The sequence below is a fragment of the Xiphias gladius genome, chromosome 7 (assembly GCF_016859285.1).
Source record: "Xiphias gladius isolate SHS-SW01 ecotype Sanya breed wild chromosome 7, ASM1685928v1, whole genome shotgun sequence".
In the NCBI taxonomy this organism is placed as follows: Eukaryota; Metazoa; Chordata; class Actinopteri; order Istiophoriformes; family Xiphiidae; genus Xiphias; species Xiphias gladius.
The window spans coordinates 25,967,474-25,995,424 of NC_053406.1; the positions used below are offsets into that span (position 1 = coordinate 25,967,474).

Consider the following 27,951-nt stretch of genomic DNA (forward strand, 5'->3'; position numbering starts at 1 on the left):
TTTTTTTTGCGTAACGCTGCTGACAGACCAACCGACCAACCGACAGGCCCCAGCGAAAACCACCTCCAGAAAGCTCCTGTAACCCTGCGCCATGTTTTGGGTGGGAAGCTTGTCCGAGTGCACCTGGTACGAAGAGGCCAGGTGTGTTCTCACCTGAGAGACTCACGCGGAACAATAAGGAAACTTTGGGGGTTTTTGGTTGAGTGACTTTGTCTTGGAAGGTAAAGTGACCGAAAACATCTGGCGGCTTCTGACCGACAGGGACCGGAAAACCCCGCAGAGGTGAATCCAACCTCCCACACCTTCCGCTCAGGTGAACGTCTACCTGTGTACCTCTCCTAGAGGGCGTGGCCTGTGAGTTTATTATCAGCTGAAGCTAGCGGAGGACAGACAGGTCGGAGGCCCCGGTTCACGGCACCTAAGTTTCAGCGGAGGACTTGCTGCTGTTGACATGATCAAGTCGTCGAGTGTGTCGTCCGAGAGCTCCGTGCCTTCGCTGGAGGACGACGAGGACTCGGTCTGCTCCGACGAGCTGCTGGGCTCACAGTCCCGCCGCTGGCTGACGGATCTCCTGGACCGGGACCTGCCTCCGGAGAGCGTGGACGTGAACCGGGCCGGCCGGGACGGGCTGTTCGTGGACTACCACTTCCCCCTGGGCGAGCTGGAGCTGCAGTCCGGGGTCACCTGGAAGCGGCCAAAGGTGAGGACGAGGCGAAGAAGCCAAAGCTTAAATGCGTCTTCGGCTCCGGTGGGTTGGAGAGAAGCGACGGCGCCTTCACCACGAAAACGGTTTAATCGCAATCTCACCCGGTCACAAGCGCGAGTCTCCGTCCATGGTCGGCACCCGGACCCGCCGAGTCACGGGCTTGACGCGTTAACGCGCGAGCAGCCGATGGAAATTGCCGGTTCCAGCTGCTCATGTCAGAACAAGCCAATAGGAAACTCCCGTGAGCTTCACCTCGAACAAAACACGACTCATACCCATGTGACCAGACGTTAACCTTCCGTCCGACCGTCTTTTTTTTACTTTGACTCGAGCAGGTTACTTTTGCTCTTTGTTATTTCCACTTTCACATGAGCAGAAGATTGGACGGTTTTTTTCTCTCCCCTTGTTTCTGACGCTGATATATAACAAGTTCACCACACGCTTTGCACGTCGGTCGTTATCTGCTGAGTCGGAAGGACGTCGGGGTGCGACAGGTACAACGTTAACCTTGAAAACGTGTCAAGTGCAGGGAAGCGGACAGTCGCGCGACACGGGCGGTTCTGGAAATGGCCACACTCCCCTGCGGAAATGCAGATGCAGCGGGACGCCGGTAGTGAAATTTCCGATGAAGGGCTCGAGGAATGCTGCGCTTCTGTGAATAAACCGGATGCGTGTAACCGGGTGGAGGCCGGTTCCGCTAAGAAACGTGAGAGATCCAGAGAAAAACCGCCAAGTTATTTTCGCACCGAAACAAACCATTAGGCCACATCACAGCTTAAGTTACTGCGAGGAACCGAGTACGTGGGACAAAAGCAGCCGCGTATGAAATCCCGATTGACTCATTACTGAGTCACAGTCACAGTTTTACTATCGGGAGGAGAGTCACGGTAACCGCGCGGTCGAGACCCCTGGAAAACTAGAGGCCAGTGGGGCAAACTATACAAACCAAACCTTCCACATAACTGATCCCAATCAGAAAAACTTTCTGGGGCATTTTATGCCTCCACGCGAGAGGCACCGGCAGATATGCGGACTGATGGGGGGCCAGTCCGACTGTGGCCAGATGTGCAACTGCTGTTTAGTGCCCTGGTGTCCGAACTAGACAGGCTACCTCTTCTCTTCACTTTTCTTTTCTCTTCCTTTCTTGTCTTCTCCTCTCTTTTCTTTTCTTCTCTCCTCTCTTCTCTCTCTTCTCTTTTCTTTTCTCTTCCTTTCTTCTCTTCCCCTCTGTCCTCTCCTCTCCTCTCCTCTCCTCTCTTCTCTCTCCTGTCCTCTCCTTTTCTCTCCTCTTTTCTTCTCTCTCTTCTCTTTTCTTTTCTCTTCCTTTCATCTCCTCTCCTCTGTTCTCTCCTCTCTTCTCCTCTATTATCTTCTCTTCTCCTCTCCTCTTTTCTTCTCCTCTCTTTTCTTTTCTCTTCCTTTCTTCTCTTCCCCTCTTTCCTCTCCTCTGTTCTCTTCTCTTTCCTTCTCTTCTCTTCTCTTTCTTTTCTCTTCCTCTCCTCTCTTCTCCTCTCTTATCTTCTCTTCTCCTCTCCTCTCCTCTCTTCTCTCCTCTCTCCTGTCCTCTCCTTTTCTCTCCTCTTTTCTTTTCTTTTCTTTTCTTTTCTTTTCTCTTCCTTTCTTCTCTTCTCTTTTCTTCTCTCTCTTTTCTTTTCTCTTCCTTCCTTCTCTTCCCCTCTGTCCTCTCCTCTGTTCTCTCTTCCTCTTTTCTTCTCTCTCTTTTCTTTTCTCTTCCTCTCCTCTCTTCTCCTCTCTTCTCTTCTTCTCTCTTCTCTCCTCTGTTCTCTTCTCTTTTCTTCTCTCTCTTTTCTTTTCTCTTCCTTCCTTCTCTTCCCCTCTGTCCTCTCCTCTGTTCTCTCCTCTTTTCTTTTCTCTTCCTCTTTTCTTCTCTCTCTTCCTCTCCTCTCTTCTCCTCTCTTCTCTTCTTCTCTCTTCTCTCCTCTGTTCTCTTCTCTTTTCTTCTCTCTCTTCTCTTTTCTTTTCTCTTCTTCTCCTCTCCTCTGTTGTCTCCTCTCTAACTAGGGCAGTGCTGAGTGAGGGTTATGATAAAACCTCCTGGTGTATTCACCCAAGGCCTGTGTTCAGTAAATATGTGCCTTATCAAACGAAGACATCTCTACGTGAAATGGAGGCAGCTCCTCTGGGCGATGTGGTGGATTGAAGGCTGTTATAGAGGGTAACAAGTGGTTCAGAGTAGAAGGCGTTTGGCAGTTTGGTTGTTTTTTTGTTTGTCTCATTGCTTTTGGGGCCACTCAACCATCCACTGTTGACAGTAGTTTACCGAGTCTTAATATATGCAATGTTTTAAGTTAAGGGATTTTATTTTCTCTCTATTTGCTGTGTAACTTAATGTACTTGGGGGTTTGGACAAAACAACAAGAACCCTTTATAAGTCAAAACTTACAGACTGAAACACAAATGAAACCGTACAAGCTTCACAAAGGTTTGCATTTATGGCCTGTTAGACCGATGCTCCTTTACCCTTTCTACTTGTTTCACTTTCCCCCTAAAGTTATTTCCATAAAACATTAAAAAACTAAAGTGTAAATACACACACACACACATTTATTTCGTCCTCTCTGATGTCAGACCTGATTGGAAACTCTGTCCGATTTAACTGCTAAGCAGAAACTGAGTTGGGGACTTTCTTCTTAAGGATCTGGCTTCTTCATAGCGACTGCAATCCAAGCACAAGGGCCTCACGTACGACACAGTCAGCTTCCTGTCTTCTGTGTTGCCCTGTGGTTTAGAAGAGATGTGTAGCCCATTTAAACTTGGACAGCCAATAGCCTTATGGTATTTTCTTCTTGCAGGAAGGCAGGTTTAAAAAGCGAATCTTAGCAGAAGTAGTGACTGAAGCTACACAGAGAATGAAGTCCGAGCAAACATCACCATTCCACACTTACCTTGGCGGGTAATTACTGAAGCAGACGATGTCAGTAACTACAGTTTTTCCCAACTCCTTATGGGTTCATTTGTACAACCAAGAACCCATGCACGCTTTTCACACAAAATGAAACCTTGAATTCATAATCAAACATTATCCAATATGTGAGGTCAACTTTGCCTTCGGGTGCCACGTGATACCGTCACACTCAAGCTCTTGTTTTGGTGTAAACTGAAGTGGAGGTTACCGTATCAGCAAACATGTTGGGCAAATAATATGTGAGGAACTGGCAGGTCTCCATTTCCTTTTAATTCACCCATTCTGATTGGTGTTTGATGAGTTGAGCCTCTCAATGGTCGCGGCTCGACAGCTCACTGGGCGTTGCTAGTTGTCGGTTGTAATGACTGGGCTCTTGTACATAGACTGCCAAGGATATTTTTTGTGTGCACTTTTGTGTGTGGTTTTGCATAAACACGTTGAAGGAATCTGCGACAGATGCGAAAAGAGACAAGAGCTCAACGGCGCTCATAAGTTTGGTCATTCTTTTCTTTTTGTAGCTACTGAAAGGTTCGGGGTTTTAAAAGAATTGAGGTGCGCAAACAAAAGTAACCTCAGGCTTCTTGCCTCAAAAAGGGAAAGTTGTCAGGCTGTAAATTAGCGTCTTTATCATTCGTGAAGCAAATATTTCACATTCCAATCTCCTCCTTTGGTGACATTTCATCAACGCACACCAAAATCAAAACAGGGACACACAAGTAGAGAAAACACATTTATGAGGGCAGCGGATAGGGCCCAAGTCCATCTGCTTATGTAACATAAAGCGAAGCTTGCAGAATCATGTTATAAACGGCTTGCTTCTCCTCCCATATAATCATCCTGGCTTGATTATGTGAATCCTCCTGTTGATTGCGCTGACCCAGTTGTAGTCTGACACCTCGTTCACCAGCCAGTTCACCTCCAAGATACACATCAATCCCGTTTAACTGGTACTGTGCACTGTTACTCACACACGCCACAGGCACACTGCATACACACAGTGACCCTAAGAACCTATTTACCGCAGTTCACTGGGTCCATGATGGAATATTATGGTTTCTCTTCACACCCACAGAGGGTGTGACTGAATTAACTGTGTTGTGTATTGGTTGCAGTCTGACTCTGGGTAAGACAGACAGACTTCGAGAGAACAGAGTGCTGTGATAGCTGATAATAAAGAATTAGCCGCCGCTGGCTTCGACATGGTGCTTCCAGACACGCTAAATCCCGTTTCACTTCTCCACCCCCTCTCTCCCTCTTCCCCCTCCTCCTTTATTTGTTTTTTTCAACCGATCATCAAACTCCCTGCTGTTTCTAGGAGTTCTGTCCATCACCTCAGTTCGTAGTAAATGGAGCTACACGCCTGGACATCCGGCAGGGAAAACTCAGTAAGTGGGCAACTTCTCTAGTTATACACAACGCAATGTTTTCAGACATGAGTCCACAAAACACACGGTGCACTTTGCCACAGGACAGTTGAGTAAAAAGCACCAGCTCTTTAACTTTAAAGTAACAGATAATTATTATATACTGTATTATAATGTAGTATGGGTATTTTTTGTCAGGTAAACTTAAAAGGTGGGTAAACTTTATAGAAACCCCAAACAGAATCACAGGTCACCTGTTTACCCTGCACGAAGAGACAGTCGAGGTTCCCGATACACGTCATTTACTTTTTCGTTGTTTTAATGTTAGCTGCGGGTTGACAAAACCAAACAACTTTAAATCTAGAGTAACTTCATCACATGCGATATTTTAACAATGTTACAAAGAGGGTGATTGCATCAGGGTGAGTGTCAAGAAGCAGAATTTGAAATTCAGCACTTTAATGTGAATGGATGAATAACTGTATTTGTTGTATATAATATAATATATATAATACCCTGTATTGGTTGTGTCCAAAGTCAAGGGCCTGATCCTTCGCGGGCTGTAGCCCATGGAGGTGGGTCTTTATTAGAACCTGAAGACCGGGTTGAACCTGCCCTGGCTCCACAAATACAGCAGTCCAGTAGCATTGCAAAGAATACATACCCTGTGATTGATTGTCCGGGATGCTAGCAAGAGCAAACAGTGAAGTTGAAGTCTCACCCCCTTTATTTGCATGCTGCAGTAAATTTGTCATTGGTCCACTGCAGGTGATCTATCTACCAGCATCTAATCAAGGGGTATTTTTCAGATTGGCCATGTGAAAATCTGGGGAAAATATGGCTGCACATGGAGGAGCATTTAAAATTGAAACAGGGCTTATTAAGAGTTCCTGACGTTCTGTATTGAAATGCATACTCAGGAGGCTGCACCCTCCTGTCAACCTGACCTACTTCTCCAACCTGCTTTCCCTAGATGACTGCTGGTTACTTTCTGCCATCGCCTCTCTGGCTATGAACCGCTCTCTACTCAGAAAGGTCGTGCCTCTGGGACAGAGCTTCCAGGATGGATACAATGGTAGCTTCACCTTCAGGGTAAATACCCGAACGCTGCCTAACGTGCTGATGTTTGCGCAACACGGACATACAACTGGCAGTTTCCTCAATTTTGAATTCTCAGTCTCAACAAATGCTTGATATGTAACTGGAATTATAGTGTGAATAGGTTGAGGAATATTTTTCTCTAATCTCAAAGGACCTTTTATGGCCTCTGCAGAGTTGGTGAAAGCAGGTCACTGGCGCAGTGAGAGAAACTCTCTCCCCCTCTCTCTTTGTAGTTCTGGCAGTACGGTCAGTGGGAGGAGGTAAGGATAGACGACTTGTTGCCGACTCAGGAACACAAGCTGATCTACCTCAGCTCCCCAGAGAAGCAGGAGTTCTGGAGCTCACTGCTGGAGAAGGCCTATGCCAAGTGAGTCCCTGTCAATCAGTGTGTGTTTGTGTGTGTGTGTGTGGACATGATCTCATTTGAAAGCAACTGCAAAATTTAAAAAAAAACAATATATTTTTTCCCATGGCCACTGGGCAGAAGATCGCCTCTCATGTTTTTTTAACCCCACTTTTACATTTGTCAAGTCAAGTTCATCACGTCAGTTTCACACGAGAAATATCAAAATCGAACGGGCAGAGCGCTGGACGTTTATTGTCGTGAGGAGCCTTTTACTTGTAATGAGCCTGTGACGCTTCTCCGGCAACACCCTCAGAATAAAGGTTTTTTTTTTTCTCCACCTCCACTGGGAAGACTGAGAATAGTGAACTTATCACGATGCTGTCCATTTTGCTCAACACTTTTACACTGTAGGGTTGACTGTACATTGCAGTCTCCAGGGCAGAGATTTAGTCTTGGTCTTGCTTTGCCTGTTACAGATGTTTCAAAAGCTCCATATTTAGTAGCTTCTTTTAACTGTTTAATTTTTGCTTCCTTCAATTCCAGGTAGCTCTGAAAGAAATGATCTACCCCACCTTAATCATAAATATGAAACGTGGAAACACCTACGCTCGTTGAAATGTTGTCACAGAAGTTTTGCTTGAAAGACAGAACAGAGACCGGACTCGTCCTTTCAACTCTACATACTTTGTCCTCTCTAGTCTTACAAGGGACGTTATGTGTGAAACCAGACCAAATTCAGACATACTGGAAAGTGCGTCCTTAATTCTGAAATAGATTTACTAATCTGTTTTCTATGCACGTCTGTTCACCTTTGGTGTTTTCTCAGGAAATTCATTTCTATCATGAGCTTCATGCGCTGGATAAAACTTTGTCCACCCCTTTGTCCGGTTGTCTACCTGTTTGTTCACCAGCCGAAAACTGCCTGATGTTTTTTTTCCTCCCCGTGTCCCTTGTCCCAGGCTGAAAGGTGGCTACAGAGCTCTGGACATGGGCTTTCCTCACGAGGCCATGGTAGATATGACGGGCGGGGTGGCTGAGGTCTTTAACATTGCCTTGCTGCCCAGAGACCTGCCGGCCTTCCTCAGTTACCTGCTGTCCAAAGGAGCGCTCATCAACTGCGCCAACTGCCAGGTACAGTGAGGAGGTTAGAGAAGAGCCCGGAAGGTAAAGAAAGTGGCCAGTTTAGATCCCTGGACCCGCTGGGAAAGGCTGAGGCAGAACATGTTCTCAGTGAGCTTCGGCTGTATGTGATGAGTCACGTTCCTTCTGTCCTGACGGTTGGTGGATGTTTATTTTTTTTTCCCCCCAGGGTCCTCTGGAGCAAAGGAATGAACTAGGGATCATGTTCAGACATGCCTACTCTCTGACTGCAGTAGAGAAGGTATCTGTCCCTGAGCAAGGGTAACAAATGACTGCTGAGATTCAGATTTCATACATGACACAGAGTTTTACTTCCACTGACTTCACCTCAAAATAGAAAACAACGAAGCACAAAATAGCCTTAACTTTCAGTTGCTTTTCATTAAGTCCAAAAATGCTACTGTTGAGATTTAAAAGACGATCCTGGTAGCACCATGCTTTGGATTTGATCTTGGGCCACAGCCTGAGCTCAACCCTCTGGGTTTTGTACATAAATGTGAAGCTGCAAAAACAGACGCGCGTGTACACTTCAGAGAGCAGGAGCAATACTCCTGCTGAGGCCACGTGTACTAAAATTGATGAGACTAAAGTTTAAATGGAGGATTTGTGAACCTTAATAGTAGAAATCTAGATCCTTCGTGGCCTGATCCTCCCACTGCTCTCACGTATTCTTGCTCTCCGTTGTTCCCCTTCTCTGCCAGGTGAAGACAGCGTATGGCACCGAGGATTTGGTGCGAATCCTCAACCCCTGGGGCAACACTGAGTGGGAGGGACCCTGGAGTGACTTGAAAGGGTTGGTACCCACCTACACGAGGTCCCACGTCTTTGTCCCTGTTTCTCAAATTTAAAGTCCAATTTAAGATTTAAATGGGGTTTGAGAAGAATGCGTCTAATACAGAAATGCTGCCACAAATGCAAAAACAATTTTGATACAGTGGCAGCATTCCCTACTCAGCTTTGAGTAAAACAACAGTTTCATTAGAAAGTAATCCGTGCCTCTTGACTGATATCGTAGCTCCATTTGTCTGTATTTACATACAGTATTTAATAATGTAATCAAGAAGATGTCTCTGAGGTTATGGGATGACAAAAGTATCGGCTAACTTCGCAATACCTGTTGTTTTCCTGTGAAAGTGGTATAAATGAGAAATAAATATTTTTGCACAAAAGATAAAAATACTCTCTGCCTCTCTTCCTATTTCTGCGTCTATGTCTCTCTCTCTTTCCAGTCCAGAGTGGAACACAGTGAGCGCACAGGAGCAGAAAAGACTGGACCGAGTCCGACGCGAGGACGGGGAGTTCTGGTGAGTGCGTGGTGTCATCGCGCACCCCCACCCGGGGGTGGGGACACACCCCCCATATGAGAGTGGGTCCTGTAAGGGCCTGGATAGCTCAGTCGGTAGAGCATCAGACTTTTAATCTGAGGGTCCAGGGTTCAAGTCCCTGTTCAGGCGAGAGGTTTTAACAATAGGGAAGCAAATCTTGTCGCTGCTACTGAAGACTGGTGGTGGGACACCTTTAAACAGCTCACCTGTCTATCACAGACAGCTGATACGCAGAGACACACAACCATTCACACCTACAGGCAATTTACAGTCACAAACGAAACTCATCCGTTTACCTTTGGACTGTGTGAGGGAACTAGGGAAGCAAAGCAGACCCATGTCTCCAATCCACGCTGGTTATACACTGTACACTATACTGCTCTGTTTCCAAAGAGCCTTCCTGCAGCCTCACTATGGACCCAAATACCTGTTCAGGCTCTTCAGTCAGGCCGACAGTGACTTAAACAATGAAATATTCGCCTTGTTTGAAGCCTTGTTTAACAATGTGGCCGTTGAACTCAAATACTTGCTCCTGTTTCTCCCTGAAGTCCCAAAATGGACTCGTTTATCTTAATACATCGTAGAGTCGTAGTGACGAAGTAGGGCTATTCTGTCAGAGCCTGGATAGCTCAGTCGGTAGAGCATCAGACTTTGAATCTGAGGGTCCAGGGTTCAAGTCCCTGTTCAGGCGAGACGAGATAAAACACAATGGAATCAGAAAACATTAACATTCAGCAGCTGGTATAACCCTCATTATATACACAATGTCCTTCACACTGACAACCAAAAATAATTTATCGATATTTTGTGGCAGCAAGTAGCTCATTGTATTCTTGTACAAGAGTGTACAACAGATCACAGGGTTTTAATATGCACTATGAACTTCTTGATAAACTTTCATAAAGTTACTACTTAACACATCTCGGGACGTCGTAGATGTCAAAATCGGTCACACGGTTGAATATGTGGGGCCCCAGCAACAGAGCCTGGATAGCTCAGTCGGTAGAGCATCAGACTTTTAATCTGAGGGTCCAGGGTTCAAGTCCCTGTTCAGGCGAGCGAAGTTTTAACAATAGGGAAGCAAATCTGGTCGCTGCTACTGAAGACTGGTGGTGGTGGGACAGCTCACCTGTCTATCACGGACAGCTAATACGCAGAGACAGACGACCATTCACACCTACAGCAACATCCCTTCTGATTCTGAATCTTAATGTCCGCCCTCTGCAAACACGAAACAAAACGCTCAAACCAGTCCACTTACATTGACATTGTTCAGCGCACATGCTTTTGTTTTACCATTTGTCAGAGAAATACTGAAAGAAAGAAGCGGGCAGCGTGGCGTTGTGATGGACAGCCCGGCAGACCCAGCTGCCGTAATACTGCTCGCTACTGACTCTGACTCTGTTAACACATTAGCGAGCGATTCAAAGGCATTAGAATAAAAAGAATGTGTGAAATGTCTCCACTTCCCCGTTCCTCATCATTTTCAACCAGGATGTCGGTGTCAGACTTCCGGCAGCAATTCCAGGTGATGGAGGTGTGTCACTTGACCGACAGTCTCGGAGAACCGGGCTCCGGCGTTGCGCCGTGGGGCCACACAATGCATCATGGGAACTGGGTGCCGAGCATCACAGCAGGAGGCTCTCCCCAGGGGGGTAAGGCAAACGATGACACGTAACGACTGACAGGGATGAAAAATGTCTCGCCTGGTGCGTCTCTGGTTCTGTGCATAGCTGTACTGTTTGTCTTTGTACCATCCTGTAAACGCTCAAGCTGTGGCCTCTTTATCACCTCAACTGAAGAGAGAACCAGGCGCTTGCTAGAGACAGACCGTTATTACCCATTAATCATATTTCAGCCTCTTCTTTCCAATCTGCTTCAGTTTGCAGTCCTGACTTACTGTGGCTGCTGTTTGCTGTCAGTGCAGGCTCACAGTCTATTTCACAGTCTAAGACCTTCGCCATAAGGAATAAACCCCTTTCCCTGTGAGGCTTTTTCGCTGTGAGAGATTTGCGGGAGATTCACAGACGGTAGTTTAATTAACAGCGGCTTCGTGACAGAAATTACGGCACAGTCCGGTCGATCAGAAGTAATAACTTACGCGGTGGGAACAGTATGGCTAGGAAGAGACGGACCAGCAGGATGGTGAGAAAACGACGCAACTGTGTAGTCGTCGTCGTTGTTCTAAAATAAAACAGATGGTATGGTTAATACAGCGCACATGTGATGGAGTGTATGTGTTTGGTTCAGAGAGCCACTCCACTGAGGGTCATTTGTTTTACCCGCCTCCAGGCTCTTTTTTTCAAACAGACCCAAACCCTGGCCATTACTTGCACAGCAGCTTTTATTTGAAAAGATCAAGACTGCATGTCACTTTGTACAATGTTTGTGCCCTGTTCTCTCACATCGAGTTGAGATGAGTTTATTTGTGCAGTGTGTGTATAAATAAGGTATTTGACGTTTGTGTGTGTTTGTGTGTGTCCAGGTTGGTTTTGGCAGAACCCTCAGTTCTCCTTCGTACTGTCAGAAGTGGACAGTGGCAGAGAGGTCCCTCAGAAGACCTGCTCCTTCATTTTGGCTCTGATGCAGAAACACCATAGACGTAGAAACATAAACCTCGCCATAGCACTGCATATATATCCGGTAAAAAAACACACACACACACACACACACACACACACACACAAAACCAAAACATTTTCAACGATTACAGAACAGAGGTAGAGCATCAGACTTTTAATCTGAGGGTCCAGGGTTCAAGTCCCTGTTCAGGCGAGAGGTTTTAACAATAGGGAAGCAAATCTGGTCGCTGCTACTGAAGACTGGTGGTGGTGGCACACCTTTAAACAGCTCACCTGTCTATCACGGACAGCTGATACGCAGAGACACACAACCATTCACACCTACAGGCAATTTACAGTCACAAACGAAACTCATCCGTTTACCTTTGGACTGTGTGAGGGAACTAGGGAAGCAAAGCAGACCCATGTCTCCAATCCACGCTGGTTATACACTGTACACTATAGTGCTCTGTTTCCAAAGAGCCTTCCTGCAGCCTCACTATGGACCCAAATACCTGTTCAGGCTCTTCAGTCAGGCCGACAGTGACTTAAACAATGAAATATTCACCTTGTTTGAAGCCTTGTTTAACAATGTGGCCGTGAACTCAAATACTTGCTCCTGTTTCTCTCTGAAGTCCCCAAATGGACACGTTTATCTTAATACATCGTAGATGGGCAGTGACGGAATGGGGCTACTCTACTAGAGCCTGGATAGCTCAGTTGGTAGAGCATCAGACTTTTAATCTGAGGGTCCAGGGTTCAAGTCCCTGTTCAGGCGAGACATGATAAAAGACAATGGAATCAGAAAGCATTAACATTCAGCAGCTGGTATAATCCTCATTATATACACAATGTCCTTCACACTGACAACAAAAAATAATTTATCGATATTTTGTGGCAGCAAGTAGCTCATTGTATTCTTGTACAAGAGTGTACAACAGATCACAGGGTTTTAATATGCACTATGAACTTCTTAATAAACTTTCATAAAGTTACTACTTAACACATCTTGGGACGTCACAGATGTCAAAATCGGTCACACGGTTGAATATGTGGGGCCCCAGCAACAGAGCCTGGATAGCTCAGTCGGTAGAGCATCAGACTTTTAATCTGAGGGTCCAGGGTTCAAGTCCCTGTTCAGGCGAAAGGATTTTTAAAAGGCTTGAAGCCAACATAACCGGACACAAACATTCAGCTGAGTTAACGTACCAGCTGCATCTCAGTTACACACAGCTCATGGTTTAGTTAAGGACTTGAAAACAGTGGCTCAGTAATTGGTACTCTTTCTGTATGAGAACTTGTTATAACTCTGCGCTGTCTCTACAGGCCCATCCTGCAAATACATACCTGTCGCCCGAGGACCTCACTAAAATGCGCCCTGTCTGCCACAGCCCGCAGTACTCCTCACGTCGGGAGGTTGTTCTTCGTGGCTCCCTTCCACCGGGTCGCTACATCGTCATCCCTTCCACCGCCGAGCCCAATCAGCAGGGGGCATTCCTCCTCCGGGTGCTGACAGAGCAGGGCAACGCAGCCACGTGAGTCATGGATTGGTTTGTTTGACGGACAGGGTTTAGATTTTGTAGTTGTCATTGCCACTGGAGCTAGGACAAGAATGTAAAACATAGCCATCAGGTACCACCAAGCTGTAAAAAGTTTAAAAGCTTTTAGAAAAACCTGGACTTGGTTTTTAGTGTTCTTAGAAGAGGCAAAACGATGACCTCCAAAAGTGCCGAAGAGACAAAGAAACCTCAGACAGCTCATGATCACATCTCACGGCAAGAGGAATGAAAGGAAAACAATCGGACTGAAGTTTGAGGTTTCATCCTGCATTACAGCGCCACTCGAATCAATATTTAGAGATTCATAACTTGTTGTAATAATTAAGTGCACACAGCTGCAGGTCGGGAGAGATGACTCTCAATGAATGAACACAGAATGGGAACTTGGGAGGGAGATCTGAACCTCTGAGAAGTTCAAAACAGCTGAGGTTGATTATTTCATGTGCTGATCAGTCTCGAAACAACAGTGTGATTCATGGTCTTACCGTGATGGTCGAACAGGTTTTTCAGTTGTTTTTTTTTTGTCAGATGTCATGCTTTAAGAATTGTGAGTATAAATATGATGATTGTGATATGTTTGAATGCTTCTCTTTTTCAGTCCAGCTCACAAACCAGTGCCACAAGACATCTCTTCAATATCAAAGGTGAGAGACAAACCAGCTTAGTTATTGTTCACCTGCCAGAGACAACATGGCCACCCTGGAGCATTTCAGTGGAAACTCAAATCCACTCTCACCTGAACAGGGACTTGAACCCTGGACCCTCAGATTAAAAGTCTGATGCTCTACCGACTGAGCTATCCAGGCTCTGATACTGCTCTGACATGTGTCACTCTTGCACCTAGGTTCACATTTTCAGTTGTCTTGGCTTATTAGTGTCTTGTGAAAAAATAAAATCAGACACTTGAGAATGACACTATGAAACAAAGGTCAGTATCTGACTTGCTACACTGGACTGTGTAGTGACTTCTGCCTATTAAGAGTGTACATCAACAGTACAACAGCAGATCAATGGTTTTAATATGCAAACTGATTTTTGAGTAAATCTAATTTTGTCAATTTCCAGTGCAAACAGTACACTGGAAAGTTATCGACTGCTACACTGCAGCTGTGATTGTAGTAGATTACTCACTGACTTCCCAAGTAGAGATGTCACTTAAGTAAACTACACAGTCCAGTAACTGAAGTTCTGTGTCATACGATGAAGATCTTTCCCATTTTCTTAATCTTAAAGTGTTTTAGAAATCCCCTCGCCTGAACAGGGACTTGAACCCTGGACCCTCAGATTAAAAGTCTGATGCTCTACCGACTGAGCTATCCAGGCCCTGTTAGAGTAGCCTCATTTTGTCACTGCGCATCTACGATGTATTAAGATAAACGTGTCCATTTGGGGACTTCAGAGAGAAACAGGAGAAAGTATTTGAGTTCAACGGCCACATTGTTAAACAAGGCTTCAAACAAGGTGAATATTTCATTGTTTAAGTCACTGTCGGCCTGACTGAAGAGCCTGAACAGGTATTTGGGTCCATAGTGAGGCTGCAGGAAGGCTCTTTGGAAACAGAGCAGTATAGTGTACAGTGTATAACCAGCGTGGATTGGAGACATGGGTCTGCTTTGCTTCCCTAGTTCCCTCACACAGTCCAAAGGTAAACGGATGAGTTTCGTTTGTGACTGTAAATTGCCTGTAGGTGTGAATGGTTGTGTGTCTCTGCGTATTAGGCCTGTGATAGACAGGTGAGCTGTCTAAAGGTGTGCCCGCTTCCCACCCTGTGCATGCAGGGATAGGTGCCAGCATGCACTGGGTTTAGATAATGGATGGATAAATGTAGTTGATTTTTACTTTAACTGCCAACTGAATTAAAAAATACGGCTTGTTTTTGAATTCAGACTCTGTGTTTTCTTTCTGCAGCTGTCACTTCCACACCAGGCTGCCCTTCCGTCTCCTAAATCTACCAGACATCTGTTCAAGAAGCACTGCAACAAGGTGAGATTTACCTGGACACAGCTGCTGTCCATCCAAACCAGAGCCCGGTGAACTAACGTCTGCCAACAGGTTTGAACTTTAACCTGCTTTAGGATGTCTGCAACATTGGCAAACGCCTTTATCCCCACGCAGACTGGATAATCACAAGAATTCATTTAAAATGCACTCTCTGAGCTAAATGGCCCCTCTCAGAACTGTCCTGGGGGGTAAACCCCAGACGTCTGCTGCTCCCAGCAGATTAATACAATGCTTAATATCATGTGCAATTACTAGTGAAAACCACGAGCTGAAAGCCGCTGTGCCTGTGTCTTATACATGTATGAAGAGGAGTGCCCGTGCGAGTGTTACACTGGTCGTGTGGTGTTTCGTTTGTGAATGTTTCCTGTTTTGTGTCTTCAGAAGGGGTTTTGCAAAGCAGTGCACCTCCACAGCCTCCTGACGGAGGCCATACAGGGAGGAGGTCAGTGAAGTCAGTGATTCCGTGGATTCATAGACTTGTTCGTTCTTGTTTCTGTCAACAGAAGATAACGTTCAAAATTTGACTCCTCAAGTAACGAGTCGGAAGTCATCCCTGAGGTTGTTTCTTCGTCTAGTTTTTGATTTGCTAGATCTGCTGAGCTCAGGCTAAATCTGTATCTTTGAATCTGCACCTTAAAACGTGTGTGTATTGATGAGTAAAACATTTTTTTGTTGTTGTTTTTGATCTTTTTAGAGCATCTGACTCGTGTTTCGTGGAAAAGTTTAGGATTAGCTTCCTTACCCACGAGAAAGAATGAACATTTGTGTGTATTTGTATGTATGTGATAAATCGGTGTGGTTACTCTATGTATGAAGCACACTGGTGGCAATTTGTTTTCCCCCGGAGAATGTTTGGCTTCACCATATTTTGTCCCAGGGATCCGCGCCCACCTCTATTGAAACAGGCTATTTGGGGTCCATTAACATAACAGCACCAGTATTCACGACACTAATTGCCCGGCAGAGCTGCCGACCCTACGCCTGCCTTGACATACAGTCTACAGCCGGCAGGGTTCAAACCAAGACCTGAGATAGAAAAACACTCTCAACCTTAACGCTTTAAAAACACTTCAGTCACGCCTCAAAGGGCGAAAAATCACCGCAAGAGTTCACAATTCTTGGTTTACGTAAGGATTTGATGTAATGCTCTGCATGTTAAAATACCCACTGCTGATGTTACTTGTTGTCTTCAGTGTTGGCCGGCAGTGAGAAGAACCTGGCTCTGGAGCACTGCAAGAGCCTGGTGGTCCTCATGGATGTATCCTTGAAAAAGAACTATACTGTAACATAATGTAACATAAGTTACAGATGCTGGAGGGACAGCTGCAAGAAATGCATGGAAAACAGAATGTGTTAAAACTTTGGAAATTGAGATATTGTTCTCTTTGTTTGCAATTTAATCTATATTCATGTCGCATCGTTTCCTTATAGCACGTTGATTTCTGGAATGCAAACTGCAGAAGACACCTCTCTGACAGTTGTTGTATGTGTGTAACTTAGATGCAGCTGGTACGTTAACTCAGCTGAATGTTTGTGTCCGGTTATGTTGGCTTCAAGCCTTTTAAAACTTCTCTCGCCTGAACAGGGACTTGAACCCTGGACCCTCAGATTAAAAGTCTGATGCTCTACCGACTGAGCTATCCAGGCTCTGTTGGTGGGGCCCCACATATTCAACCGTGTGACCGATTTTGACATCTGCGACGTCCCAAGATGTGTTAAGTAGTAACTTTATGAAAGTTTATTAAGAAGTTCATAGTGCATATTAAAACCCTGTGATCTGTTGTACACTCTTGTACAAGAATACAATGAGCTACTTGCTGCCACAAAATATCGATAAATTATTTGTAGTTGTCAGTGTGAAGGACATTGTGTATATAATGAGAATTATACCAGCTGCTGAATGTTAATGCTTTCTGATTCCATTGTCTTTTATCATGTCTTGCCTGAACAGGGACTTGAACCCTGGACCCTCAGATTAAAAGTCTGATGCTCTACCAACTGAGCTATCCAGGCTCTAGTAGAGTAGCCCCATTCCGTCACTGCCCATCTACGAAGTATTAAGATAAACGTGTCCATTTGGGGACTTCAGAGAGAAACAGGAGAAAGTATTTGAGTTCAACGGCCACATTGTTAAACAAGGCTTCAAACAAGGTGAATATTTCATTGTTTAAGTCACTGTCGGCCTGACTGAAGAGCCTGAACAGGTATTTGGGTCCATAGTGAGGCTGCAGGAAGGCTCTTTGGAAACAGAGCAGTATAGTGTACAGTGTATAACCAGCGTGGATTGGAGACATGGGTCTGCTTTGCTTCCCTAGTTCCCTCACACAGTCCGAAGGTAAACAGATGAGTTTCGTTTTATGACTGTAAATTGCCTGTAGGTGTGAATGGTTGTGTGTCTCTGCGTATCAGCTGTCCGTGATAGACAGGTGAGCTGTCTAAAGGTGTGCCACCACCACCAGTCTTCAGTAGCAGTGACCAGATTTGCTTCCCTATTGTTAAAACCTCTCGCCTGAACAGGGACTTGAACCCTGGACCCTCAGATTAAAAGTCTGATGCTCTGCCGACTGAGCTATCCAGGCCCTGTCATGGTGTATTCACAAGCTCATCTCGTCCGATTCACACATCAGAAGATCAATCCTGTAAAATCAAAAACTCTGAGGCTTCAAAAATGAAACAGCAGAAATTTCTACCCAAAAACCTCATGACACACTCAACTTTAAGCTTGATCCCAGTTTCCTGTCATAGTGAAATTTACAATCTTTGTTCTCTTCCTCTTTTGTGCTGTAAAGCAACCCAGCAGCCTTGTTTAGGCTGCTCCTCGGTCTCATTAGGCTACAGTAATAATGCTGCCATCTTCAAACGAATGTGGTAATTATCCATCGACGCTGAACCGTGTATCAACTCTGAGTTTCTGAGTCACCACTGTTCATGTCTGTTGGGTTTTTCTCTGGTTCATTTCCTTGACCTCAGTGTCTTATCCAGACCCAAGGCATTGCTCAGCTAAACTGGCCAGACTTCCAGAGTCTGTGGGACAAGATCCGGAGGTGGACGGTACGGTTCCCGACACAACACAACAGTAACACCAACAAGAAAATAAATCAATCAACATGGCTAAAAATGATGACGACACAGAATTGATGTTTGGATTGGTTGTTTGTGTATCAGAAAACTGGGTAAGGAGCAATTCATCAAACCGTGTCGACGTTTGTGTTGCCAGCGTGCTTTTCTTCCCCCTGTTTTCTCAGTGTGATGCTGTGTATTTCTTAGTGAGCACTGCATAGCAACAGCACCGCCGTTTCACGAGTTTCAACTCATCGTTGTGGATTAAACCATCCATGTTGTGCTCGTGTTGCTCAGGAGATGATCAAAAGTCCCTCGAGCGAAGCAAAAATGGACCGATATCTGTATTACAGAAATACTTCCAACATGATAGTGTTCTCTCGATTTTTGTTTTTGTGCCACTGAACGCACTTCGCTGGCACTGTGTTTTTCAGTAGGTCAAAAACTAGACTAAATTCTATTTCTACAAAAAAACCTGTCCATCATTGAGCAGGATGCAATTCGTAAAACAAACACAAATTTTGTGCCAGTGAGAATGTAGCTTTTAACGGTTCATGGGTTGTCACAGTTGAATTTCAAGTGTTCACACCTCTCCTCAGGATATCTTCATGGTGTTTGACAAGAACAAAACCCAGCGCCTCGAGTATCGAGAGGTCGCCCCTGCTCTGAGGGCAGCAGGTAGGACAGAGGACACACAGCGACATGAATCAACACATACCTCGTTCACACTTTCACCCTTTCTCAGCTGCATCTAGCGGGTCACGCGTGAAACAGCGTTTGTTAGGTGGTGGTTTTAGTGTTCAGGCTCCACATCTGTCAATAAAAATCTGACCAACAGGGGGAGCCAAGTCACCTATCTGTACCTCTCCCTCTGCTTTTGAACACGGTTCACCGGCAAAGGTGGAGGTAACTCATTTTATTTACTTTGGCCACACTACATTATAGATAAGGTCACATATAATACTGAAGTGTTTGGACTAGATCAAGAACCTTTAGCAGTGACTAAGCAGTTCTGATTTGCTTTCTGTTTACAGACACTCCTTAACTTTTTAACTTTGTAAACTAACTTTTGTCGAGTGTCAGAGAACATTAACACATTTAGATTTAGTTGTTGCCTATGTAGTAAAAGACCCTACAATCAAGTTGATGGTGGGTCATCCGCTTTGTGTAGACTCAGATTATGCCTGCAGTTAGTACATTTATGCTAAAGTAGGGTAGTAAACCTCACTATAGTTTACAGAGTGCACAGGCCGGATGACTGTGTGTACGGCGACATGTCAGTCAAGAGTATTCTGGCCTTTCTTCGTTGGTGTTTACACTGAAATCCTTCAGAAAGATTTTTGTCCCTTTGAAGTCATAGAAATCCCATTCCTCACTCGGTTCACCTCTAATAATGGCAGTCAGTAAGAACTGATTTTTTTGCTTTTAATTGGTACCTTTACTTCTACTCAAGTGAAACACCAGCAAGTCAGTAAAATATCGACAGGGGAATAGTGCTGCTCGTAAGTGAGGTGGAGTGACAGGCAGTAAGCCCTGACACATTTACAACGGCCTGGTATACACCTGCACACGCGTGAATTGTAACCCGTGAGGTCCACTGACAGGTGTATGTCTCACAGGAGAAAATGTCCTGCCCACTGTCGCTGCACCTGTTGGAGAACTGGATTTATTCTGACCTGGGTTTGTTTGTCTGGTCCGTCTCTGCTCCAGGCATCATGGTGGATGACTTGGTGATGCAGCTGGTTGGGCTGCGATACACAGAGCCCGACATGACCATCAGTTACCCTGGCTTCCTGTACCTGCTGATGAAACTGGAGAGCATGATCAGTAAGGGAGGGAGATGGGGGGGGAAGACAAATGGCACATTGTCACAGTATTCAAAATGCAGAGGCGCTGGGTGGTACCAATTAGAAACAATAACATGTTTAAATCACTGACATGCTCACATTCAAATGAACTCAATCACGACGAGGACGACATGTACAGTTTTTGCCAACAGGGAGTCTGTATTTAAGGTAATGCTGAGACGCAAACGCATCAAACGACCACAGGGAAAATGAGAAGAGGGACAGAGGGGGAGGAACAGAGGGGAGGGAGGGTGAGTGAGGTGCCAGAGGAGGCGTGGGAAGAAGATGGGGGGAGATATGAGAGGAAGAGATAAGAGGGGAGACGGCGGAGAGGAGAGGGATGTTTTCACGAGCACGTGAGAACAGAAAACAGCAGAGACCGTGTCTGACCATTACGCCTTTGTGCTTTGAGCGAAAAAATTTTTCAGGAAAACAAAAGAAATCAGTGTCACAGATCAACAGCCATAAACAAGAAGTTTCAGTAGGTACGGGCTTTTAGAGGAAGTCAAAGAAGACTAACGCAAAAGAATTTGCTCATGGCCATTTTCCACTATGAAAAGAAATAATAACTAAGTAAACATTAACCTTGGAAGATAAAAACCATGATGAAATACATTTTAGTTTTTGTCCACAAATGAAAACTAAATGCTAATGTGAAAGACTGATGAACAGACAAGCGAATAAACACACAGAGCAGCTTCTTGCTCAGCTAATTTCCATTATAAACAAATAAAACACACGTAGCCAGAGTGACCAGGTGAGCAGTATGAAAGGGTTTTGTCTCAGCTGTTAGACGCAACTTTATCCTTCACACTGTAATAAAAAAAAAAATGACAGTGGGATGTGTTTCAGTTGCTTCAGTTTATTTTTATTTGTGCTTTCATGAGGATGAATCAACCTTCCTGGACATTACTATGTCATGACACTGAAAGTAAGAGATGTAAAACATTTCAGCTACCATAGATTTTTACCTGTAAAGTTAAATCAAGATCAGACGCCACACGTCAACACGTCCTGACACAGTAAACTTTGACCATCTGGTCCTACAGGTAGGATAAAATCGAGACTTTTATTGGCTGTCACGGTCGAATGGTGTCCGATTGGTACAATGTTTTTTGTCCTCTTCTTTGCAGACAAATTTCAAGCGTACGACATGGTGGGGATGGGATCCATCACTGTCAGCTACAGACAGGTATGAACACAGATATACATCTGTATGACACTGACTCCTTCCTCTTTATCTGCGTTGGTAGCAGATACATTCAACAGAGAGCTGATAATATACAAAAACAGAGGTAGCAGGTGTGATATATGGCACATCTGCTGTTTATTTGTATTTTCATGATGTGAATGACTTAAGTCTCTACATCTCAGTTTGGCTTGTTCTTTATTAAACCTGAAGGATATTCATATAAAGGGCAGTCGTTAAGGCAGGTGAGATTCAGCTAAATGTTTTCTCATTGGTTCCAGTGGCTCCACATGACCATGTACAACTGACCTGACCTGGGCCACTCAGACGGACTCACCGGGATTTGATTAGTTTAGTAGTCTTTTTCTGCTCTTCTGTTTTTCATGCATGATCTTAATGTGTAGTTTTATATGTGTATATGAAAGTGGATGCACTGTGTAGTTCAATGAGAGAGACGTGTAGCAAACAAAGAAAAAAAACAGGCTTTGTACCAAGATTTCTCAAGCCATTCATTTCCCCTCTTGCATGGCCTCATCATATAGTCACACAGTAATAATGGAAAACACCTTTAAGGACTCTCTTTGGTCACGGAAACGTCCGGGGTCGAAGTTGACAGAAAGGCGGGCGGCTGTGACAAAAAGTGGAGTTTATGGTTCACTGTGTTTGTGACACCTCAGTGACTTCATGCATGAAACGTTCAAATTTGACGTCATTTCTCGGCCTAAATTTGGGATATTGGACCCCGCCCCCTCCAGTCTCATCTGAAAATGAATAGCTGGTATAAAATAACAACCTTTAGCGATGTACGACACTAAAACGGACTCTTTACTCTTGATCGATGGTCCCATTGTTGGGGCTTCAAACAACTAGATTCAAACAAAGCAGTTCATCAGCCATTCAACTAATCATCTCAGCATTGTCCTGCATTATGCATGTCTTTATTATTTTAAGGCCTTAAATCTGAAGTGAAACAGTTCCTGGCAAGATGCTGGCATTCAAGCTGTGATAGACTGATCTCAAGTACATGAGTATAAAAAAAAAGCAAGTACATAAAGTGATTTTGAACTCATTGCTTCTGTTTGAGTCTTTGTTTTAATACAGGGATTCAGTCTGAATAGTTTTTAAAGTTCTAAAAGGTCTTTTTCCTTTCAATACTTTCCGGTGGCTGTGCTTTTTCCTTTGGCTTAGTTACGTACATTTTGTTTAAAATGCAATCATTTGAAAATTGTGTATTCATTTAATTTCTGCTAAAATGTATTCAATTTTAGGAACGTAGAGAATGGCCAAGAGCATATGTAAAGTCATAAGGAGCTATAATGATAATAATTTAGAGAAATAAAGATAAAATGAGATGACCCGCTCCAGTGTGCTCCCCCCTTCACTTTCATTTCACTTGATTCAAATGTATGGGCTGTGGGAGTGTGGGAGTCAACAGGTTGTGTCTGAACTACTTCAAAAAATGCCCAGTTGTGTCATGAATAAGGACGACTCCCTCAGACCTCAGAAACCGTCAGAGATATTTACAGGAATGTCTCAAACATTTTTGATGCTAATGCATGTCAATGTTTCTGGTTTACTGGTTTCTTTGGTCCGACCACAGGCGAGAAATGATCCTCCGTTCTTTGCTGTTCTCTGGTATGTGTAAATATCCGTCTTCCAACATCATCCTTTAAAGTGAGAACAGCCGGAGATACGTATATCAGAGGTTTTGTGTGTGTGTGTGTACGTGTGTTCAATATCCTGTTGCACTACTGCTGTGTTGAGTCAAACTGACCTTTAGGATGGCCTGTCACAGTCATGCATCAGCCACGCCCTAACACACTGTCTCTCTTCCTGTTTCTCTCACCTCTCAGATTTCTTTTATTGAAATGGCAAGTAATAAACTTTTTGTCTTTCTTTTGCTCTTTTCTTCCCTTGTTCTTTACTTGCTCATATGAAAACAAAAGCCATCTCAACAACACATTTAAAATGTTACGGGCTGTGTGAGCTCAACCATCGGGTGGTCACACAAAAACACGGGACAAATACACACCAAAACAATTACATGAACTTAAAGGGTCAGCTTACCCCAAATAAGAACAAACTATGATTGTTAAAAGATAAATTCATATGTTTTGAAAGTTCACATGCCCATGATCATTGAAAGAACTGTCGGTTGCTTTAATTGCTCCTAAAAAAGATCCTCTTCCAACACAATTTCAATGTGATGGTGGACTCAATTTACAACCCCCCCCCCCCCTCCTCTGGTATATGGTCATGCAGATAATTTTGGTTTGTACTTGCCCCGGTTTGAGAAACCTGTCTCTGAAGTGTCTGCTACACTAGAAGAGAGCTGACTTCGGCTTGCGGTGCACACGTACGTACAGATGGGTTATTGTAGAATGTGTACACACTGGAGTCAGTAGCCATGAGAATGTGTTTCTCGGGGTCCAGCATTCATATCATCACCCCCCCCCCGTGTAAACATCAACTACATTTGACACCCAACTTCCTTTTTGTTCAGTCCCTCTTTTTGATAAAAAAAAAGTTAAAAACTGTCCATTCATAAGTGGCTTGTTGCTGCTAATGAGCCCAGGCAAGACTGGTATTATGATTCAGGCCTGTTGTGACCAATCAAAGGGGGCCGTTAGTAGCAGAGCTGCACTCTCTGGCATCACATGACAGCCTCAAAGCTGAGCCATGGTCATGCTAAGGTCTATATGCCGCTCTGGGCTGCGGAGACGCTAATCGACCAGGACAGCCTGAGCGTGACCTACTTCTGTAGGTGGCTCCCGCAGGCAGGACGGTCACTCTCCTAAGCAGCCCGAGCCTCGGTCCGGTAGATGTAATGGATGATACTGCAGCTCACACTTTCCTTTTTTATGATGTCCGGCCTCTGGGTCAGTGCTTCTCAAATGGTTTGGATCACGACCCCTCGATGGTCACAGGCTGCACATGAATCATCTACTAAAGATTGATTTTCCCTTTGCAGGTTGTTTCTTTTTTTATTTTTATTTTTTCCATTCTCAGAGGAGGCTCGGACGCTTTTTAAAAAAGTGACAAATAACCAAGAAAAAAAATAACTGATATCACTGAAATATTTCTGTTTCCTTTCCAATGAAGTATTCTTCTGGCCCCACATCAATTTACTTGTGATGCAGCGTTAACTTCTGACTACTGAGCAGACCCACTGAGGGAATTTAGAGTTTTCGCATTGGACAGAAACGAACGGGAACCAACGGCTGACCGGACCAGCAGGGAAATTAAATCCAAATTGGATTTGATAGCTACAGGTACCCTTTGTCAAAATTTCTGTTACTGTGAACAGTTAAGTGAGAAGAAGATGGACTCATCTGCAGAAGGCATAAGGTTAGAGATGAAACATTCTTTTCAACATTTTGAGCATGATTAGAGTATTATTTTCATTTTGTACAGGTTTAGAGTGAAAAAAGAAGGAAACGAGCACCAGTCAAAAGTTTGGGCATAGCGATAACCCTTATAAGCTTATTCAGCTTGTTAGGGCTATGGCTCCTACACTCGGACTCCTCAAACCTTGTCCCAACAGTCTGCAGCCAGGGGCTCCTCTAAGCTGCTGCCCAGCACTCTGAAGATTAAAATAACTGATGCCCACAGAGCAGGAGAAGGTTGTAAGAAGATAGCAAAGCATTTTCACGTAGCAGATTCCGCAGTTCGTAGTGTAATTAAGAAATGGCAGATAACAGGAACGGTGGAGGTCAAGTTGAGCTCTGGAAGACCAAGAAAACTGTTTTTTTAATTTGCTAGAACGGCAAATTAAAAACCCCTTTTGACCTCAAAAGGAAGACTGAGCGGGCTCTGGAGCGGTGGTGCTCCGCTCTACTGTGCAGCAACACCTGCACAAATATGACCTTCATGGAAGAGTCACCAGACGGAAACCTTTCCTGGGTCCATCACCACAAAAATCCAGCGTCAGAAGTTTGCAAAGGAACTCTGATGCATTTTGGAAACAAGTCCTGTGGCCAAGTCCTGATGAAGTCAAAATGGAACTTTTTTGGCCGCAATGAGCCAAGGTATGTTTGGACAAAAAAGGGCGCAGCATTTCATGAAGGGGGTCAATCATGCTTTGGGCTTGTGTTGCGGCCGGCGGCACGGGAACGTTTCACCGGTAAAGGGAAGAATGGATTCAATGAAATACCAGAAAATTCTGGGAGCAAACATCTTGCCCCCTGTAAAAAAGCTGAAGATGAAAAGAGGTTGGCTTCTGCAACAGGATTATGATCCTAAACACACCTCACAATCCACAGTGGACGACCTGGAGAGAGGCGCAAGCTGAAGGTTCTGCCATCATCGAAAATCTGTGGATAGACGTCAAAAGAGCAGCGCCTGAGAGACGAAACCAAGGATCTCACAGAACTAGAAGCGTTTTGCAGGGAGAACGAGAGAAAATCCCCCAAACAAGAATGAAAAGACTCTGAGCTGCCACAACAAAATGGTTACAAGCTGTGACACTTGCACAGGGGGTGTTTCTAGGTACTGACCATGCAGGAGGCCCAAACTTTTGTTTCAGGCCCCTTTTCCTTTTTTTGTTATTTTGAAACTGTAACAGATGGAAATCCAAAAAAAAAAAAAACAACTAATCATGCTCACATTATTAGAGAAATGTGTCATCTTTAACTTCATGCCTTTTGGAAATCAGGTCATCTTTCACTCACTTGACTATTCAAATTTTGACCAGGGATACATGAAACGTTTCCGTGCCCTTTGAGAGACGTATCAGGAAAAAACGTTTGCAGTAAATAAAGAAATCTCTTCTAAACAGTTCTATTGTTTTCAGTGTTCCGTCGTTTAAATGTTTCGGATCTATAGTGTTTCATTGTTTCGGCAGCTCGCGTTCAAATGGAACATGAATATTCATGAGCTGTCTGGGCCTATGGAAGCTACTGGAGATGTACAGGAAAACACAGATTTATACCGGGAAGTAGATGATGATGCCTTCAAAATAAAATCCCAAAGCTTTTGGGGGGTTACAGGAAAACTTCTTTGCACAAGAAATTGAGTTTTGAACTTCGTTCATACCAATTATCCAGTGAATTTCTTGCTGTAAATTTGATAATAAAAGATAATTGATGAAAAATATTTTCTTTTTCTTTATTGTTTTTATCAATGTATGGTTGAATGCGTTTCGATGAAAAAAAAAAACAGAAACAGAGACAGAAAAAAGACGCTTGATTAAGGCTGAAAACTGGTGAAACGCATAATTACAACAAAAACAACAACACAGGAGAAATTTAAAATGTAATATGGAAGTCAACGGTGGTGCGGTCAGACACGCGAGTTTACTCTGAAGGGCGGCACAGGAAGCGCCGGCCCTCGCTGCGTCCAGCTTGTCGGAGCGGCCGGTTCCTCCCAGCAGCCACACCGCTCAGAGGGAAAGCTTTTCTTCTCGCAGCAGCAGCGGGGATTTTCTGACTGCACACACCGGGCGTTCATCACGTTCAAAAACACACTCACGGCTGGAAGCGGCGAGAAAAGAAGGGCACTTCCCTCGGTCGCGTATCCCTCCCCGGTCCCACCTCTCTGATTCGGGCCGACGTTGCCTGTTTTTCGTTTTTATTTTTTATTTTTGTACGGTTTTTTTTTTTTTTTTTCCCTCCCTTGACAGTTTTCTCTGTGGCGTACTCAGGTTTCTTTTGCTGACATGGTAGATTATCACGCTGCCAACAACCAATCCTCGGCCGGCGGGGCGCAGACCTACATGGAGCAGGAGAATGACTGGGACCGGGACCTGCTGCTGGACCCGGCCTGGGAGAAACAGCAGAGGAAGGTAAGGCCACCAAAGTCGGGCCCAGCTGGGCCGATTCGAGCCGGGCTGAGACGGGGAGGAGGAGGAGGCGTCGGCGGCGGCGGCGGGTAGAAAGAAAATGGCAGGGGAGGGATGGGTCGGGGAGTGGAGGTCAGAGCCCGACTACGGGCCTCGGTTTTACGCTAAACCCCGCCGCTGCACCCAGCGCCCCACTTGAAATCGACCGTATTGTCCCCCCAGCCTGGCGCTCTCCCCTCAGCTCGTCCCGAGGCTCCCCTCGGTGTCAAGCATGTTAAATTTCACCGATTAAATCCTGACTACCTCTTCTCTCGTTCGCCCTCCCTGAATGAGAAAGTCTCGGGTTGTGTGTGCCGAGCCGAGCCGAGCCGAGCCGAGCCTGTGTCTATCATTAGCTGCTGCTTTCACTCTGTCAAAGGTGATTTTTTTTTCTTTTCTTTTCTCTCTTTTTCCCTCCTCGGGCGGAAACGGCGCCACATTGATGCAAAAAATAAAGAAAGAAATAAATAAGGTAGTGATTGTGCAGATCCGACCCAGTAGCAGGTCCAGCGGGGTTTTGTTTTTGTTTTTTTGAGGGTTAAGGGCGTTATCAAGCGCCCGGACTCACCCGCTTGGCTGACTGGTCGGGGGCCGACAGGACTGGCTGAGGCCAGGCGACTTTCTGCTGCTGCTGCTCACGACTGGAAAAATCTCACCGATACCACGGTGTCCGTGGCCGACATGTAGATAAGGCACCTCTAAGGCAGCTGCGGTTCAATATGTCCGCGTTTAATGGGTTTGAATCCCACTGAGCGGAGCTACCGATCCCCTTCTCGCGAGGTTCAGGTTCCTGGCAGGTCGGACAAGCACCTGGGGCACCATCGAAACCGGCGGTCTGCTGGTGAAATTCCTTACATGCTCCTTCAGACCTCACGAGTATCCGAAGCATTGCAGCTATTTCAAACGCAGGAATAAGTCCAGGACATCACCGAGAGAGAGAATGTGGGTTTCACGTCCATACAGGTTGCCTCTCATCGATCTGCAAATCAGGGCGGTCCATGTGACATG

General features: G+C 45.0%; 2 protein-coding genes, 1 long non-coding RNA gene and 10 other non-coding genes across 14 annotated transcripts in view; 7 read left to right on the plus strand and 6 right to left on the minus strand.

The window, feature by feature from the left end:
- Positions 1–390: 390 nt before the first annotated feature.
- zgc:85932 (uncharacterized protein LOC405875 homolog) lies at positions 391–22,960 on the plus strand. The gene is made up of 20 exons (XM_040130078.1): positions 391–700; positions 4,948–5,017; positions 5,970–6,088; positions 6,331–6,464; positions 7,403–7,574; positions 7,753–7,824; positions 8,285–8,376; positions 8,813–8,887; positions 10,403–10,563; positions 11,394–11,551; positions 12,796–13,004; positions 13,627–13,672; positions 14,937–15,011; positions 15,411–15,471; positions 16,223–16,287; positions 18,012–18,080; positions 18,689–18,767; positions 19,800–19,916; positions 21,070–21,128; positions 21,407–22,960. Exons 1-20 carry the CDS (start codon positions 452–454, stop codon positions 21,431–21,433), a joined length of 2,109 nt encoding a protein of 702 aa, XP_039986012.1. The 5' UTR covers positions 391–451; the 3' UTR covers positions 21,434–22,960.
- Positions 8,965–9,037, plus strand: trnak-uuu. Its single transcript has one exon. It is a non-coding gene; the product is annotated as a tRNA-Lys (tRNA).
- On the plus strand, positions 9,527–9,599 carry trnaq-uug. The gene has a single exon. It is a non-coding gene; the product is annotated as a tRNA-Gln (tRNA).
- On the plus strand, positions 9,893–9,965 carry trnak-uuu. Its single transcript has one exon. It is a non-coding gene; the product is annotated as a tRNA-Lys (tRNA).
- LOC120791598 lies at positions 11,304–27,859 on the minus strand. Its single transcript, XR_005707705.1, has 3 exons — positions 27,512–27,859; positions 19,766–19,900; positions 11,304–11,536 (listed from the first exon to the last, which is right to left on the minus strand). It is a non-coding gene; the product is annotated as an uncharacterized LOC120791598 (long non-coding RNA).
- Positions 12,175–12,247, plus strand: trnak-uuu. The gene has a single exon. It is a non-coding gene; the product is annotated as a tRNA-Lys (tRNA).
- Positions 12,541–12,613, plus strand: trnak-uuu. The gene has a single exon. It is a non-coding gene; the product is annotated as a tRNA-Lys (tRNA).
- On the minus strand, positions 13,762–13,834 carry trnak-uuu. Its single transcript has one exon. It is a non-coding gene; the product is annotated as a tRNA-Lys (tRNA).
- Positions 14,279–14,351, minus strand: trnak-uuu. The gene has a single exon. It is a non-coding gene; the product is annotated as a tRNA-Lys (tRNA).
- trnak-uuu lies at positions 16,604–16,676 on the minus strand. Its single transcript has one exon. It is a non-coding gene; the product is annotated as a tRNA-Lys (tRNA).
- On the minus strand, positions 16,970–17,042 carry trnak-uuu. Its single transcript has one exon. It is a non-coding gene; the product is annotated as a tRNA-Lys (tRNA).
- On the minus strand, positions 17,536–17,608 carry trnak-uuu. The gene has a single exon. It is a non-coding gene; the product is annotated as a tRNA-Lys (tRNA).
- actn4 (actinin, alpha 4) overlaps positions 26,479–27,951 on the plus strand; it is a 58,881-nt gene continuing 57,408 nt past the window's right edge. For both annotated transcript variants that reach the window (XM_040130070.1, XM_040130069.1), the window contains exon 1: positions 26,479–26,907. In XM_040130070.1, coding sequence (XP_039986004.1) covers positions 26,782–26,907 — 126 coding nt within the window. In that variant the 5' untranslated portion in view covers positions 26,479–26,781. The remainder of the gene's footprint in view (positions 26,908–27,951) is intronic.

Excerpts from the sequence above, each read along its gene's own strand:
- zgc:85932 (XM_040130078.1), top strand. The coding sequence starts at position 452 with ATGATCAAGTCGTCGAGTGTGTCGTCCGAGAGCTCCGTGCCTTCGCTG. Across the intron at positions 6,089-6,330 it reads ATGGTAGCTTCACCTTCAGG|TTCTGGCAGTACGGTCAGTG; the intron begins GTAAATACCCGA and ends CTCTCTTTGTAG. Across the intron at positions 8,377-8,812 it reads CCCTGGAGTGACTTGAAAGG|TCCAGAGTGGAACACAGTGA; the intron begins GTTGGTACCCAC and ends CTCTCTTTCCAG.